The sequence below is a fragment of the Eurytemora carolleeae genome, unplaced genomic scaffold (assembly GCF_000591075.1).
Source record: "Eurytemora carolleeae unplaced genomic scaffold, Eaff_2.0 scaffold1, whole genome shotgun sequence".
NCBI classification, from domain to species: Eukaryota; Metazoa; Arthropoda; class Copepoda; order Calanoida; family Temoridae; genus Eurytemora; species Eurytemora carolleeae.
The window spans coordinates 137,744-155,719 of NW_019396081.1; the positions used below are offsets into that span (position 1 = coordinate 137,744).

The 17,976-nt window shown below is 32.7% G+C and overlaps 1 protein-coding gene across 1 annotated transcript in view; it reads right to left on the bottom strand.

Annotated features, from left to right (window-relative positions):
* The window catches only part of LOC111716580 (uncharacterized), a 42,443-nt gene extending 26,185 nt beyond the window's left edge, over nucleotides 1-16,258 (bottom strand). Inside the window, exons 1-12 of the mRNA XM_023492066.1 lie at nucleotides 15,343-16,258; nucleotides 14,635-14,741; nucleotides 13,135-13,216; nucleotides 10,547-10,618; nucleotides 9,310-9,348; nucleotides 8,722-8,803; nucleotides 8,446-8,496; nucleotides 7,120-7,225; nucleotides 5,096-5,169; nucleotides 4,416-4,483; nucleotides 3,627-3,715; nucleotides 1,946-2,044 (exon numbers count right to left, since the gene is read on the bottom strand). Coding sequence (XP_023347834.1) covers nucleotides 1,946-2,044; nucleotides 3,627-3,715; nucleotides 4,416-4,483; nucleotides 5,096-5,169; nucleotides 7,120-7,225; nucleotides 8,446-8,496; nucleotides 8,722-8,803; nucleotides 9,310-9,348; nucleotides 10,547-10,618; nucleotides 13,135-13,216; nucleotides 14,635-14,701 — 829 coding nt within the window. The 5' untranslated portion in view covers nucleotides 14,702-14,741; nucleotides 15,343-16,258. The remainder of the gene's footprint in view (nucleotides 1-1,945; nucleotides 2,045-3,626; nucleotides 3,716-4,415; nucleotides 4,484-5,095; nucleotides 5,170-7,119; nucleotides 7,226-8,445; nucleotides 8,497-8,721; nucleotides 8,804-9,309; nucleotides 9,349-10,546; nucleotides 10,619-13,134; nucleotides 13,217-14,634; nucleotides 14,742-15,342) is intronic.
* Between the last annotated feature and the right edge of the window lie 1,718 nt (nucleotides 16,259-17,976).

Sequence of the window (17,976 nt, forward strand, 5' to 3'; positions counted from 1 at the left end):
TTCATATTTTTATTCAACTACAAAGCACGAGATAATACAAATAAAAAATCACAATTTACTATGTAGTTTGGACCCGCCTAACCAGAGTAGGTTGTTTTAATTGGTTGGCCCACTATAAACGAATGAGAATTGCAGATAAAAACAATGTACATTGTACATTTTAAACATAAGAATGATAATAAATCAGGTAAAAGGTAAGGAGGAGGTGAGGGAGTATAAAGAAAAGGGAGGATACTCAGCGTAAGGGTTGGAACAGAGGGTAACATAAGTTATTAGAATCATGTTTATGAACTACAGGGTGAAGAAGATAGTAAAGACTAAGTTTATCCACATGATACACAGTTTTTTTTTTTACAGATATAATTTGCATAACTATCTAAATAGATCTTGGCGACTTTTCTTTTGAACGATTTTGCAGATTTAGTTTCTTAAAGGGTACCGTAGTAAATCGGACATTGCCATTATTGCATTGACGATCACACTTAAAATATCAGTTACAATCCCTTCTATCCTATAATTATAAATAAACTTTTTTGTTTTGCTTAAACCTTAAAATTAAACTTGAACCTTCAGTTTAACATTTCGTTAAAAACTTAAACCTTTAGTAAAACTGAAACCTTTAATAAAACTCAAACCTTCAGTAAAATTGAAACGTAGGCATTAATTTAATTAAACCTATTGTTTAATTAAAATTAAAACCATTTTCTAAATTTAAACTTTTTACTGATTATTCAGTTAAGCTCAAACCTATTAATAACATTTTAGAGCTCTTTGCTTTTAGATTAAGTGGATAAAAGGTGACATTTTAATCTTGTTGGATTTTACAAGAAACACAAATTTATATAGTTTTATAGTCAGATAGTATATAGTTAGATGAATAGATATATAGTTATATGGATAGATAATTATATAATTATATGGATAGATACTTATATAGTTAGATGGATAGATAGTTATATAGTTATATGGATAGATAGTTATATAATTATATGGATAGATAGTTATATAGTTAGATGGTTAAAAAGTTATATAGTTATATTGTTAGATAGTTATATAATTATATGATTAGATAGTTATATAGTTATATGGATAGATAGTTATATAATTATATGGATAGATAGTTATATAGTTAGATGGTTAAAAAGTTATATAGTTATATTGATGGTTGGATGGTTGGATGGTTGGATGGTTTGATGGCTAGATGGTTGGATGGTTAGATGGTTGGATGGTTGGATGGTTGGATGGTTGGATGGTTGGATGGTTCAATGGTTGGATGGTTAGCTAGTAAGATGGTTGGATGGTTAAAGTTTGTATAGTTAAATAGTTAGATATTAAGATGTAAGGAAGTTTAAAGAGTTTGTAAATGGCAGTGGTTAAAGTTAATATTAGGTAAAGAAAGTTGATAAAAAATTGTAAAAGATCTTTGGAACAGATAGAAAACAAAATCAGGTTTACTCAAAGAAACGAAAACAGATTATTTAAGATTTTATGTAAAGCAAAGATCAAATAGTCATGAATCCTTAAAGTAAAACAAAACCTTTATTAATTCTGATTTTAAGCTAACTTGCTTAAGAATTAAAAAATAATAGAAAGAACCTAAATGCTTGCCACAAATTCTTAAATGGCAAAGGTTCTTTTTTGGGAAAAAAATTCGATGGAATTTTTCTTCAAGATAAAGAAAAAGTAAAGTTATTTAATGCTCAAACATTTTTTTATTCATAACTTATAAAGACCAAGCGTAACACAATTGAATGACCAATTTGTGCTAAGCTGTGTATTATTGACATCATTAATAAGACTGATTTTACATCACAATTACTAATTAATGTTAATTAAGTTTTCTACAATCTTAAATATCCATTTATGATAGAATATTCCCAAATACCAGAACCTAAATCTTTTAAGTCAAATAGAGCTTTAATGGCAGGGTTAAGTTTAAAAATACCTGGTGTTCTTGGAGACTGTTGAGATTCAGTTGAAAGAATTATTTGGTCTTCTTCCTCAATAGTTTCAGTTTTAGGAGCTATAGATGATCTTCTAGAACCTAGAGAATAGTTTAGTTTAGGAGCTATAGACGATCTTCTAGAACCTAGAGAATAGTTTAGTTTAGGAGATATAGATGATCTTCTAGAACCTAGAGAATACTTTAATTTAGGAGATATAGAGGATCTTCTAGAGCCTAGAGAATAGTTTAGTTTAGGAGCTATAGATGATCTTCTAGAGCCTAGAGAATAGTTAAGTTTAAGAAATATAGATGATCTTCTAGAGCCTAGAGAATAGTTTAGTTTAGAAGATATAGAGGATCTTCTAGAACCTAGAGAATAGTTAAGTTTAAGAGATATGGATGATCTTCGAGAGCCTAGAGAATAGTTTAGTTTAGGAGATATGGATGATCTTCTAGAACCTAAAGAATAGTTAAGTTTAAGAGATATAGTTTATCTTCTAGAGCCTAGAGAATAGTTTAGTCTAGGAGATATAGATGATCTTCTAGAGCCTAGAGAATAGTTCAGTTTAGGAGATATAGATGATCTTCTAGAGCCTAGAGAAGAGTTTAGTTTAAGGAGATATAGATGATCTTCTAGAGCCTAGAGAATAGTTTAGTTTAGGAGATATAGAGGATCTTCTAGAACCTAGAGAATAGTTAAGTTTAAGAGATATGGATGATCTTCTAGAGCCTAGAGAATAGTTTAGTTTAGGAGATATAGATGATCTTCTAGAACCTAAAGAATAGTTAAGTTTAAGAGATATAGATGATCTTCTAGAACCTAGAGAATAGTTTAGTTTAGGAGATATAGAGGATCTTCTAGAACCTAGAGAATAGTTTAGTTTAAGGAGATATAGTTTATCTTCTAGAACCTAGAGAATAATTTAGTTTAGGGGATATATAGGATCTTCTAGAACCTAGAGAATAGTTTAGTTTAGGAGATATAGATGATCTTCTAGAGCCTAGAGAATAGTTCAGTTTAGGAGATATAGATGATCTTCTAGAGCCTAGAGAAGTTTAGTTTAAGGAGATATAGTTTATCTTCTAGAACCTAGAGAATAATTTAGTTTAGGAGATATAGATGATCTTCTAGAGCCTAGAGAATAGTTCAGTTTAGGAGATATAGATGATCTTCTAGAGCCTAGAGAAGAGTTTAGTTTAAGGAGATATAGTTTATCTTCTAGAACCTAGGGAATAATTTAGTTTAGGGGATATACAGGATCTTCTAGAACCTAGAGAATAGTTCAGTTTAGGAGATATAGATGATCTTCTAGAGCCTAGAGAATAGTTTAGTTTAGGAGATATAGAGGATCTTCTAGAGCCTAGTGAATAGTAAACGTTTTGTCCCTAAAATATCTATCTATTTGCACATTATCATGTAAAATTTAATTCAGGTAGACCTCAAAGTCTACAAAATTTCCAAGTTCTCCACTTCCCATCAGATATTCAAAAGATGTTCTAAGCTGAATTTAATTTCCCGCAAATAAAAACTTCAGTAATAAAATCTGAACACTTTTATGCTTCGTTTGTGGAAGGTTAAAACTTTACATTTACAGTTGATTTTTAGAAAATTGTTTAGTTGTTGCNGGGGGGAGAATCAGTGCAAAAAGCATATTTCCTACTCAATGGATTTATTTTTTACCTGAGGATGATTTTCGTTGGGTTCTTCCTTCCTCCATCTTCATATGCATCTTTCCAACAAACCTGGTCGGAGTAGGAGCAGGTAGTAAACTAAACAGTAGACAACAATTCTACTAGGAGCAGGTAGTAAACTAGACAGTAGACAACAATTCTACTAGAAGCAGGTAGTAAACTATACAGTAGACAACAATTCTACTAGGAGCAGGTAGTGAACTAGACAAAAGACTTCGAGTTTTATATATCTACCAGCTTGGGAACCAATTGCTGCCCAGGTTACAAAAAGTTACTGTCCGCCGTTTACCCGCACTTGAACGATTTTAACGAGAAACTAAATTTTCGCTATTAAAGTCGACCCACTCAATTTTGAATCTCAAAACCAAGCTGAGAACATTCCCGTGGCTCTCCTGTGTACCCCAATCAAACTTAGATTATTCAATCTATCAGAATTCATAGTTTGAAACATCAAAGGACTACGACATTAAGTCGCACAGATAAAGGGATTAGAAAATCAGAGTTTGTGTCAAGGACAAAATTCCTTTAATGGGACAATTTGAGACAATTTTTATTTCTCAAAGAATCACAATTTCAATTAGATTTTTCAGATTTTAAAATAAAAAAATTAGATTTATAATTTGATTTTAAAATCTAAATTTTGATTGAATTTATTAACTCTTTTTATCTAAGCAGATTTATAATCAAGGATGTAGTTTAATTTAAATTTCTGTAGTAATTTGGATTTTGAGGTTAATATTTGGAAATGACAATTAAAAATTCCAAAGTATTTATGTTCCTGAGAAGTGCAGCCGTTGATGCTCTAACTTCTTTAACTCTTGATTCTCCTGCCTCAGTCTCCTCTTCCTAGTATTTACCAACATACTTTTCATCAAAAATTCAGAGAATTTAATAAATAAAAGTTTTAGAATTTTAAATATTTAAAGATTGAATGTTCCGGCATTTTTTTAGTCAAAATGCCTGAAAGCAATATTTCGTCTTTTAAACTTTCTTTTAAAATGGAAAATTTGCACTTCCCTCAAACTCCCGTTTTCTAATCCCTATATTTTGAAACTTGATGGTGATTAGGCTACAAATGTATAAACGATTACAAGATCAGAGTTTTCTGTACAGTGAATCCCAGATATATGATTACATAGCAAGAGTTTTTATAATGTCGTATTACATATTTAAGATCAAATGCCGCGGAAAAATGAGTTTAATATTAATATATCTATTGCATGCATTTTTATTTCAGGGCTATTAATTTACCTTGAACTAAAAATGAAAAGAATTTTCTATAGAATTATCAAAAAACTTATGACAGTCTATGTATTCATATATCTGGGATTCACTGTATTAAAAGCTAAAATTAAATTGGCCCAACAAATATTAAAATGTTTTGTTTTCATGCTTGAAAACATTTTTAATTTTTTTTAAAAAAAAGATCGTTTAGATGAATGAAAGTACTAATGGTTCCTGTTTTTCTTGATCAACAGATCTTGTTACAACCACTTCCGGTTTCTCTGTACTTGGTTTCCTAATTAGGCTTCCTAATCAACATTAGAATGGATTGTATTAACACTCTGTACTTGGTTTCCTAATTAGGCTGCCTAATCAACATTAAAATGGATTGTATTAACACTCTGTACTTGGTAGAATGCATTGTATTAACACTCTGTACTTGGTTTCTTAATCAAGCTTCCTAATCAACATTAGAATGGATTGTATTAACACTCTGTACTTGGTAACACTCTGTACTTGGTTTCCTAATTAGGCTGCCTAATCAACATTAGAATGGATTGTATTAACACTCTGTTCTTGGTTTCCTAATTAGGCTGCCTAATCAACATTAATATGGCTTGTACAGTTTCACCAAGAACTATTCGGATACATGCGAAGAATTTTTTACAATGTCATTTTCTAAACCTACGGATAATGGAATGCTGCGGATATTTAGTGTTTTAATTGAAAAATTAGGTGAAGCTCTTTCAAACAGTTCCTGCATATTTCCTGGCTATTTATTTATCTTTACAATCACTAAGATTTAGGTACAGGGTGTCCCAATAAACATGGGAATTCAGTGACGAATTCGATATCGTCTTTTTATATAATTCTTTAATTTAGTATAGTGATACCTACTGAGAAAGCTGTAATCTGTTTAAGTTTCGTCTGCTATATTCACATTTTGTTTTTTTATGTTTTGACTGCATAAGAATGTACTTTGTAAAACAAGAAAAATTGCAGTATACAAACAGAGTAAACTTGTCTGTCTTCACTGACCATCTTGTGGAGACATTATAGACACATCTTTACAGTCTTTTACCCTTTTTATAAAATAAACTCTAGCAGAAATAATAATATTATGGCTGTTGAAATTAGGTATTACAATGCTAATTCATAACAAAGACGATATCCAATTCGTCACTGAATTCCCATGATTTTTGGGACACCCTGTATAATAATATAAATCCCATTGAAAATGTGTCAAGAGAACCTTTTATTGATTTGTTTTAAGTCTCCGAAGTCCTTGGTTAAACAATATTATAGAACACATTTCTCATGACAGAAAAAACTTTAGCAAATATTGACAATCTACAAATAACATTTTCCTCCAAACCATCGAAATTTTTCACGTGTAAGATATAACGTAATTAAATATAGATTATATACTTAGTTTAGTCATTCGTATCGTATATAACTTAAACGAACAGTATCGTATGTAACTTCAACGAACAGTATCGTATGTAACTTCAACTAACATTATCGTATGAACAGTATCGTATGTAACTTCAACGAACATTATCGTATGTAACTTCAACTAACATTATCGTATGTAACTTCAACGAACAGTATCGTATGTAACTTCAACGAACAGTATCGTATGTAACTTCAACGAACACTTTTTTAAATTTCAATTAAAGGGAACTGAAGATGATTTTTTAAGTAACTCTTCGCCATGAGAGTGGCATATCCGATTGTGGTATCTCTAAAAAGTGATTTGATGCGATATCCGCTGCAGAAACAATGAAAGAAATTATCATGATGAAACATTTTACAATTAAATACCTTATAGAAGAACGATGATATCTTCCACCTTATTGATCAAATCAAAGGTACTGCTGTGAATCGAGATACTTATTTAACTTTCGGGCCTTGAAAAATCAGTAATCTATTTATCCAAAGTTTGCGGGAAAAAGTGACAAACTGCAGATCGTTTCATCTGGCCTTTTCAGAAAACTTTGAACATTTTTGCTTCATGTTTAAACTATTTTTTATTTTTAGCTTTCCCGAAAGTTAGACAGGTTAAACAGCTATATTTAAGGGAAATTTCATTCTTTTCAGGAATATAGACAGCCACAGATTAGTTTTTTGGCAGAGCAAGGAAAAATAAGCTCCTCAGAATGTTAAATGCGGATTTTGCTAAATTATTAACAACAACAAGAAAAAATTAATCAAACGTTCTCATGTTAACTAACATCCCGAATTAATCCAGCCAATCCCTAAAGGATTCTCTGTAGGTGTTGGACCAGGGGATCCAGCTCTGGAGGGATCATAGTCCAAGATGGAGGATTTCAGGCTGGATCGCCGGCTTAGATTGTTCAGGTCCTAAACATTCAGATTTTAGGCTGGATCGCCGGCTTAGATTGTTCAGGTCCTAAACATTTAGATTTCAGGATGGATCGTAAGCTCAGATTATTTAGTTCCTAAACATTAAGATTTTAGACTGGCGACTTAGATTGTTCAGGTCCTAAACATTCAGATTTAAGACTGGATCGCCGGCTTAGATTATTTAGTTCCTAAACATATAGATCGTAGGCTGGATCGTCGGTTTAGATTATTTAGCTCCTAAACATTCATATTTTAGACTAGATCGCCGGCTCAAATCAGTTCCTAAACATTCAGAGTTCAGACTAAATCGCCGGCTCAAATCAGTTCCTAAACATTTAGATTTCAGATTGGATCGTCGACTTAGATTATTTAGTTTCTAAATATTCAGATTTCAGACTGGATCGTCGACTTAGATTTTATTTTATTTAGTATCTAAATATTTAGATTTCAGACTGGATCGCCAGCTTAGATTATTTTGCTCCTAAATATTTAGATCGTAGGCTGGATCGCCGGCTAAGATTATTCAGCTACTAAACATTCAGATTTCAGACTGGATCGCCAGCTCAGATTATTTAGTTCCTAAACATTCAGATTTCAGACTGGATCGCCGGCTTAGATTATTTAGTTCCTAAAAATTTAGATTTTAGGCTGGATCGCCGGCTAAGATTATTCAGCTCCTAAACATTCAGATTTCAGACTGTATCGCCGCTTAGATTATTCAGTTCCTAAATATTTCGATCGTAGGCTGGATCGCCAGCTAAGATTATTTAGCTCCTAAACATTCAGAGTTTAGGCAGATTTAGACGTAAGGAAAATAAAAGGATTAGAGATGTGACACTTTACCATATTCCTGTATACGCCCTCAAGTGGGAACTAAAATCTCAGGGTCGAGTTTAGATCTCCATCTTATGCAGACCTACGCATAGATTTTTCCCGTGATGATCTTTACCGTGCAGAGATTACTTTAATGGGTGGATTAAGCATTAATCTTCAAATTTAAAAGTGCCCACATAGGATATCGAGATTAACCAAACTCCACGCAAAAATTCCGACCTCTGTTGAAAGATAAAGAGAATAGAAAACTTTAATTTGATGCCATTATTCCTTTACCACCTACCTGCCATTATTCCTTTACCACCTACCTGCCATTATTCCTTTACCACCTACCTGCTATTATTCCTTTACCACCTACCTGCTATTATTCCTTTACCACCTACCTGCCATTCCTGAGTTAGAATTTCGTCATTTCTTTGGTCAATGTCCTCCTCCTGTATTCACAAGAATCTAATCTTTTATGAATTCATTTTAATTCAACATTTTAACAGTTTGATTTTGAAAATGAAAATTTGTAATTAGTATCTTTTCAATATATATACATAATTACTAATTTTATTCCTATATGATGTTTCTTTACAAAGAATTAATACACATACCCTCTAATTCAATGTCTCTAAAAGATGATTTTAAAAATTTTCTCTGTAAAGATAGTTTTCCTCTGATTCACTTTCTTCCGAGCTCTGACCTTGATTGCATCCGATTTTGAGTTTTAGTTCTTCAGACTGTCTCAATTCATCCCTTAGTAATATTCAAATTTAACAAATTTATCTATGTGTATCAATGTATCCTTTTATATCTGTAATCCTGTATCCCTATATTCTGTATCCCTATATCTCTTTATCCCTTTTCCCTGTATCCTGGTATTCCTGTATCCTTGTATCCCTGTATCCTTGTATATCTGAAATCCTGTATCCCTATATTCTTTATTTCTTTATCTCTTTATCCCTTTAACCCTGTATCCTGGTATTCCTGCATCCCTGTATCCCTGTATCCTTGCATATCTGTAATCCTGTATCCATATATTCTGTATCCCTTTATCTCTTTATCCCTTTAACCTTTTATTCTGGTATCCCTGTATCCCTGTATTCCTGTATCCTTGTATCTCTGTATCCTTGTATCTCTGTATCCTTGTATATCTGTAATCCTGTATCCCTATATCCTTGTATACCATTATTTCTTCATCCCTTGAACCCTGTATCCTGGTATCCCTGTATCTCTGTATCCCTGTATATATCTATCTATACCTGTAAGAGTTGATACTGGTCCTGGATTCAGCATCCAACCTATGGCTTCGGGAATAAAGGAAATGCATGTTTTCGTAAAAAAGTAAAAACGGATAAACAACATAACAACAACATTGAAGCAACATTAAACCCCTTTAATATTCATGAACCTGGATACAATTTCAGAATTCGGTGAGTTTACTAGGTTTCCATATTAGCTAGTTTACTAGGCTTCCATACTAGCTAGTTTACTAGGCTTTACTAGCTAGTTTACTAGGCTTTCATACTAGCTAGTTTACTAGGCTTCCATACTAGCTAGTTTACTAGGCTTCCATACTAGCTAGTTTACTAGGCTTCTATACTAGCTAGTTTACTAGGTTTCCATATTAGCTAGTTTACTAGGCTACCATACTAGCTAGTTTACTAGGCTTCCATACTAGCTAGTTTACTAGGCTTCTATACTAGCTAGTTTACTAGGTTTCCATATTAGCTAGTTTACTAGGCTTCCATACTAGCTAGTTTACTAGGCTCCCATACAAGCTAGTTTAATGACAATGAAAAAAAGACTCTCGTGATTAAGAATTGAAGAAAGGAATTGTGTCTTTGCCAAAAAATTTCTAATCCGTGTATCTTTACAGCCCAAAGGTGTTAACGTTAGATTTTTCAAACTTGGATTAATTGATCCAATGGAATTCTTAGTTTAAAATATCCAAGGTCCACGACATCGGATTGCAAAAGCGTTTAAAAATGGTTTTAAAAAATAACAAAAATGTAAAAAAAATTTTTTTTTGACAAATATTAAGATATGACACATGTTTATGCATTAGTTTTTAGGGGCTTTTCTAAAATGTAGATATTAGATATGTAGCTTTAATATAAAAAAATAATGGGCTATTTAAGATTTTCTTTTAAATCCTTAAAATTACTATCTCATTTAGTAAAATTTTAACCAACTTTGAGTTAACCTGAGTTAACCAACTTTGTGTTTAAAAGGAGTATGGGCGTGGTTTTAAATGACCCCCTATTTCTATGGATTAATCCAAATATTATATATTGTATTTATGCTCGATTCTTTTAATTTTTCTTTTAATTCTTTACAAAGGCACTTACCACTTAATAAAAACACACTAGGCATAACCTTAAGTATTGGATAGTTTATTTATACGAAAGTGTGGAACCAAATCATGAGGAATGGTCAGAAAAGGAGTAAAATCCAGTTTATTTATTAAAATAATATTCAACGTTGTTCCCCCTTTTCCTTGAGTTCAGTCGATTGTTTGATGTATTTCTGAACTCTTGTCTTCTGTTAAACTTTTGGATAAAAACTTTCCTAGCAAAGTTTTATTTCTTTTAAAAAAAGTTTAAATGTATGTTTAGCAAAGAATAATGTTTTGTTCTTTTTTTCCGATCAATTATTCTAGTTTAACTATTGAAACAGATTTTAATGAACAAGAGAGAATGGATATAATGAACAAGATAAAAGTAGTTCAACTAGGTCTCCTTAGTTTAACCACAGAGAAAAGTAATTAAACTATACGTCTACCTTTTTCAACTGCAGAGCTAGTTATACCTTGATGAACTGCAGAGAGAAGTAGATCTTCTTAGTTAAACTACATAGAGAAGTAGTTCAACTAGGTCTACCTTGTTGAACTGCAGAGAGAAGTAGTTCAACTTGGTCTTCTTAGTTAAACCACAGAGATAAATAATTCAACTAGGTCTACCTTGTTGAACTGCAGAGAGAAGTAGTTTAACTAGGTCTTCTTAGTTAAACTACATAGAGAAGAAGTTCAACTAGGTCTGCTTAGTTAAACCACCGAGAGAAGATGTTCAACTAGGTCTATCTTGTTGAACTGCAGAAAGAAGTAGTTCAACTAGTTCATTCTTGTTGAACCACATTGAGAGGTAGTTCAACCAGTTCTACCTTGTTGAACTGCAGAGATAAATAGTTCAACTAGTTATACCTAGTTGAACTGCAGAGAGAAGTAGTTCAACTAGGTCTGCTTAGTTAAACTACATTGAGAAGAAGTTCAACTAGGTCTACCTTGTTGAACTGCAGAGAGAAGTAGTTTAACTAGGTCTTCTTAGTTAAACTACATAGAGAAGTAGTTTAACTAGGTCATCTTAGTTAAACCACAGAGATAAATAGTTTAAATAGGTCTACCTTGTTGAACTGCAGAGAGAAGTAGTTTGACTAGGTCTGCTTAGTTAAACTACATAGAGAAGAAGTTCAACTAGGTCTACCTAGTTGAACTGCAGAGAGAAGTAGTTTAACTAGTTCAATCTTGTTGAACCACATTGAGAGGTAGTTCAACCAGTTCTACCTTGTTGAAATGCAGGGAGAAGTGGTTCAACTAGTTCTACCTTTTTGAACTGCAGAGAGAAGAATTTCAACTAGGTCTGCTTTAAAAAACTGCGGAGAGAGGCAACTAAACTATAGGTCTGTGGAAAGGGTCCATTGAAGATTTATATATTTGTCTGGCATAGAACATCAGAAGATAATTACAGATCTGTACAGAGAACCTACACACAGATGTCAATACCTGCTCACTACCAACTGTCATCCTTCATATCATAAATAATATTCCATTCTCTGTAGCATACAGAATATATTTGCTTGAAACCAGATCTATTTGAAAAACGTTTTAAGGAATTATTGTTGATCAAGTTTCACTTAAAGCCAAGCTGATTTCTAGATTTGAAGCCCTTAAACGAGATTTGTTTCAGAAATCGTCGGAAAGGTTAGTATTTGCTGTAGAATATGATTACTTATAGACGTCCTAGTAATCTATGGTACGAACTTATTAAAGCTAGTATTCTTGAGCCAAGGACTCAGAGACCTGAGCTGGGAACTTTAGAATGATGGATATCAGAATTAATGCTTAATCCTCTCTTTTTGCTAATCTCGAGACTAACATAATCTCGAGATTATGTTAGTCTCGAGATTAAAAAATCATATCAACAAATTTGATTCTAGGAACGCCAGATTTGTTCGTTTTCTCCACTTAATTTCTCACTCTTTTATTTATTAATACATTAGTTAAAATTAGTTAAAAAGAATCTCAAACGTATTATTAAATATTTTTCTTCACCGATTAATTTACAAAATGGTCGACAACAAATTCTTTATTTGTTATAAATTGCAGATTTCTCTCATGGGATAGAATGTATTTTCAAGGCTGGCATTGGTCAATACAATTTACGAACTATATTCCTGCACTCTCTTTGGAGAAAACAATGTACGGATATCCAAAGAGAGAGAAAAAGTGGATTAAGGACTAAAATAAAAGGTTCCACAGTGGATATTCGGATTAAGTAGTTGGGATTAAAGGTTATCAGTTGACCAGTGTCTCCCCAATTTAAATTGTTATAAATTGTATAAATGTTTTTTTTTCTTTAAATGATTCTGTAATATTTGATATTGCCTTTTTTTAGTACTGATGAGGACTTCATAGAAATGTCGAAATATATTTACTGAAAAAGTGGTCTCCATCTTTTATTTGTAATCTGGTTTGGTTCAAATTCCACCAACTATAAACTAGGTCTTACAGGATGAACTACTTTTACGCCGGCTTGAGAGCTATTCCGGAACGTTGGATCAGTTCAAAACGGTAAAACTTTTCTTCCTTTTCATTAATCCCAACCTCAGAACAAATACCCGAAGCGGTGTTTTTATTGATCTGAGAATCAAATTAGAAAAACTGAATCAAACTGTATGATATAACAATTACTAAAGTTTTTTTATAGGATATTTTTGTGTTTTGTAAATTGGTCATTTTAAGTTTTCCTTAAAAGTGTGTCTTTTTCAAAAGAAGGTTTAAGAATATTATTTCAATAAGAAATAAATTCCTGTTGTAATCACTGGCTCGGTTTTCTTTTGCAGTTATTTTACTTGATAATTTCAAGTTACACTCCAGAGCCCTATCCACTCCTAAACATAATACAATATGGACTCCAGACCTCTATATACTCCTAAACATAATACAATATGGACTCCAGAGCCCTATCAACTCCTTAACATAATACAATCTGGACTCCAGAGCCCTATCCACTCCTAAACATAATACAATATTGACTCCAGAGCCATATCCACTCCTAAACATAATACAATCTGGACTCCAGAGCCCTATCCACTCCTAAACATAATACAATATGTACTCCAGACCTCTATATACTCCTAAACATAATACAATCTGGACTCCAGAGCCCTATCCACTCCTAAACATAATACAATATGGACTCTAGAGCCCTATCAGCTCATAAACATAATACAATCTGGACTCCAGAGCCCTATCCACTCCTAAACATAATACAATATGGACTCCAGAGCCATATCCACTCCTAAACATAATACAATCTGGACTCCAGAGCCCTATCCACTTCTAAACATAATACAATATGGACTCCAGACCTCTATATACTCCTAAACATAATACAATATTGACTCCAGAGCCCTATCCACTACTAAACATAATACAATATGGACTCCAGACCTCTATATACTCCTAAACATAATAAAATTTGGACTCCAGAGCCATATCCACTCCTAAACATAATACAATCTGGACTCCAGAGCCCTATCCACTCCTAAACATAATACAATATGGACTCTAGATCTTTATAAACTCCTAAACATAATAAAATATGGACTCCAGACCTCTATATGTAGTAAATGCTCTACTCCACAAGGATTTCTCAAGCCCGTATCTATCCAGGTACAACTCGTCAGCTATCAATGTCCACACGGACACAAGCTTTTAATCGATCAATACCAAACCAATGGGCACGATCTCAGCTCGTATATTTCAACACGGACCAGCTATCAATGTCAACAGGGACACAAGCTTTCAACTATTAATGGCAAACAATGGGCACGATCTGGTAAGCTATCGATATCAATCAGAAGCTCGTAACTATCAATGTCAAACCAATGGGCACGATCCTCAACTTGTTTGTTTAAAACAGGGGTCGAGTACTCTCTCACAGCAAACAGTTTGGAGTCTCTATATCAACTAGAACTGTATTTGGATTCTACATTGAAGAATAAGTATTAACAGGCGTAATTATGTTAAGTTATGCGTCGTTATATATAACGTAGTTAAGCTAATCACAATATGGATTTGAAGGAGTTATAAATATATATACGTATATAGGTTGGGTTAATTGGAATACATGATTTGTGTATTTACTAATGAGTGCATTTAGATCTGTAGACAATGTACAACGTAATTTATCTAGATTACTATGGGCTTCTGTATTCATGATATATATACTCTTAACCATAATACAATATGGACTCCAGACCTCTATATACTCCTAAACATAATACAACATGAACAATTTATTGACCTGGATTAAGTTTAAGTATGGTTCTTGCAAGGTTAGAATTGGAGAGAGGGCCTCCTTTCATCTTCATCCTTGATCAGGTGGCAAACGTCTATTCTCTAACTATAGGGCTGGGAGAGTTGATAGAATTTGTTGTTAACGAAAACATTATTCTAAAAAATTAAAGCAGTCAAAAAAACCGTTTTTCTTGAGAATTTGAATGGTCAAATGATCGAAAGTGGAAGGATTAAAGGAAAGTGAAATGGTCGCAAAAAGAGAAACACTAGAAAAAAATATGATCAAGAGAAAGTGGGACAACTTACAAAGGAAGTTAGAACGATTTTACTAAATGTAATAATAAAAGATCAAAGTGGGACAATTTACAAAGGAAGTTAGAACGATTTTACTAAATGTAATAATAAAAGATCAAAGTGGGACAATTTACAAAGGAAGTTAGAACGATTTTACTAAATGTAATAATAGAAGATCAAAGTGGAACGGGAAAAATTGGAACGCTTGAAAACGTCAGAAGAAAGTGGAACGATCAAAAGAAAGTGAATCAATGGAAAGAACAAGGATTAAAATATAAAATGATCAAAAGGAAGTGGAACGTACAAAAGAAAATGGAAAGAAAATATCTATTAAATTCAAATAAAAACTGATTTGTTTTAATTTTTATGAGAACGAACGTGGAACTTAAGATGTATCTATCAATTAAAGATCACAGCCCACCTCTACCATCTATTCCTTTTCTGAAAGAAAACTTTATACTTTTGAAATTATCATTCAAGGAACAATAAAATCTGGTGGTCTGAAAAGTCATACATTTTCGGATCAACAGTTCCTTAAATTATTCCATTTCCAAATATTTCAAGACAATGTAATAAGGACAGAGATCAGAGACAGAAGGGAATCGGTGTTATAGGTATAGATCATGTAGTGACATACATTATACATAGCAAAAATACGGGTTGCGGCATCTGTTTATATACAGTGTACACAGATCTGGGATATGTAAACAGTAGACAGTAAATTTTGAACATCATGCGATACTGTTCTGTGGTTAACTGTACCACAAATGGTTCCCTCTTCTTCAAATGTACTTGTTAACCTTTTTGTGCAGTGATAAGGGGTCTGTACAATTCCCTTGTACAAACTGTCTACCAGCATTCTATACTCTACCCTTTCTCCGGTTTTCCCCCCTTTATAATACATTTTAGAACTTAATTTGCATTAAATTATGTTTACTATTAATTTTAAATGTTTTAACAGTGCTTTTGATGTCAAACGTTAGTGTTAAATGGGAGATGAACCGTGGACTGACGCTTGACCCAGCTTCTTATAGCAAAGATTGTATGCCGGGTCCATTAGCGCCTGATACAATCAGGGTTCAGTCATGTGTTTGAACCAATAGAAATAGTATAGCGGTAACATCTATCTTTCTATCAATCTCACTATCCAATTAAAGTTATGAATCTGCGCTATCAGTAAATGGAAATATTTACTTCTACTGAAACTATGGTGACTAGAGTGACCGCCTAACTTCACTTGAAACTGAGCCCGGTCTAACTCACTACAGCGATAACCAGAAAACAATGGAATAGGTAGACGACATTACAGCAATACTTGCTGCTACAAAGCAAATAGTTTACTAAAGACACTTAATAAATCATTAATTTAGTTTAATGGTTCTTTTTACGCTGCACAATTACAGTGTCTCGTGCTCCTTGGACTTTCAAAAGTTATAACTTGATTCTAAAAGTCGTCTTCCTATTCCAAAGTTTTCTGGTTATAACTGTAGTCAAAGTTTTAAAATTTAAATAATGCAATGAATATAAATATAGAGAAAGCAATGATGTAGAAATATTGCAAAATTTGGACGGATATATGAATATTTAGATTACATAAATATGAAAAGGTATACCTTAAACTGTAATTCCTAGGGATAAGCAGATTTATGTTTTATGCCTTTTAAATCAAATCTTTAAAACTCAATTTTTAAATACTAATCAAAGGTTTGTAATGATGGAAAATAAAAAAGTTTAATTTCACAAAATCTAAATTTATATTTTACATTTTTTATTTAAATGTATTTTTTATTTTTTAAATTTATGTCATAGAAGCGATGCATAGACCTAAGTGCAGTGTTCTCTTCTTTTTAACATGGTGAAATCATTTAAACTCTTGAAAAAAGAAGATAAGAGGCTTTAGAAGTACATTTTCTGCTTCTAGATATAAAGGCATGATAAATAACGAGTGTATAAAAGGAGAGGAAGATGAGCTATAGGTCTTTTCTTGTTCCTGGATCCGACTTTACTGATTTGCGGATTTTATTATCCTCTTTCGGGGATTTCATTCTCTACAAGGCTAGCATTTTGAATGATGAAATGCACGCCTGGAGGAACAATAGCTCTTTCAGAAAAAAAGGAAATTTACAGAGACAAATGTTGAAACTTACCCTGTAAAAAGTTTTAAATTTTTTTATTTCGTTCTTATAAATTTGTTGGCTTTTGTTTCACTATATAAAACAGTTAATCGTATCAGGGGCGTATACAGGATTTTTCAGGGGGCACCTTTTTAACATTCCTGGCCTAGCCCCTATAGCCACCCTCTTTTTGCAAATAACTAAATTTATTACCTCGACCCTCTTAAAATTGCACAACCATATTGCACTAAATGTCGTCTTTGCAATAAATTTGTTGCAATTTGTTAAAACTATTCTTAAAGAAATAATTTCCAATCCAATGTTTTGTTGCCTGGGTATCCAAGGGAAAACTGCCTGAATTCTGCCTGATTTTCATGCAGCAGGAGGGGGGGAGTGTCTCTGAAGGGAAGGGGGGGGGAAGCCTCTGCGGTGGAATTAAGGGAGGGGGAAATTGCTGCCATAAACTTGTTGAGGGTTTCTCCTGGGGAATAAGTTTCATTGCGAGGCTTGTATTTTTACCATTTCTAGGAGGAATAACTTTACTTTAGAATTGCGGATATTGAGATCAATCTCCTCTTATCATTCATTTCAAGATTTATCTATAATCTTTTATAGTTTGAATCCGGAAAAGTGTGTAAAACTCAACCAATTTGAGTGGCGTATCAATTTAAAATTTAAACAAACGAGACGGAAGAAAATCGCTCATTAATTTTGAAAAACTGGTTTTTGATTTGTCTGTACTTAAAAAAAATTAAGCGATCGGGATTATACTATTTTAAGGATATCCCATTCTAATGTTTTCTGCTCAGGAAACTTGTAAAAAACATTCACTGTAAACCAAGATGTGTGCACACTCTCTTACAAAAATCTGGCAGTATTTTGCCAATAACTTCTTTTAAACTTAAGCTAGAAACATTGAAATTTTGGAATATATATGTCTA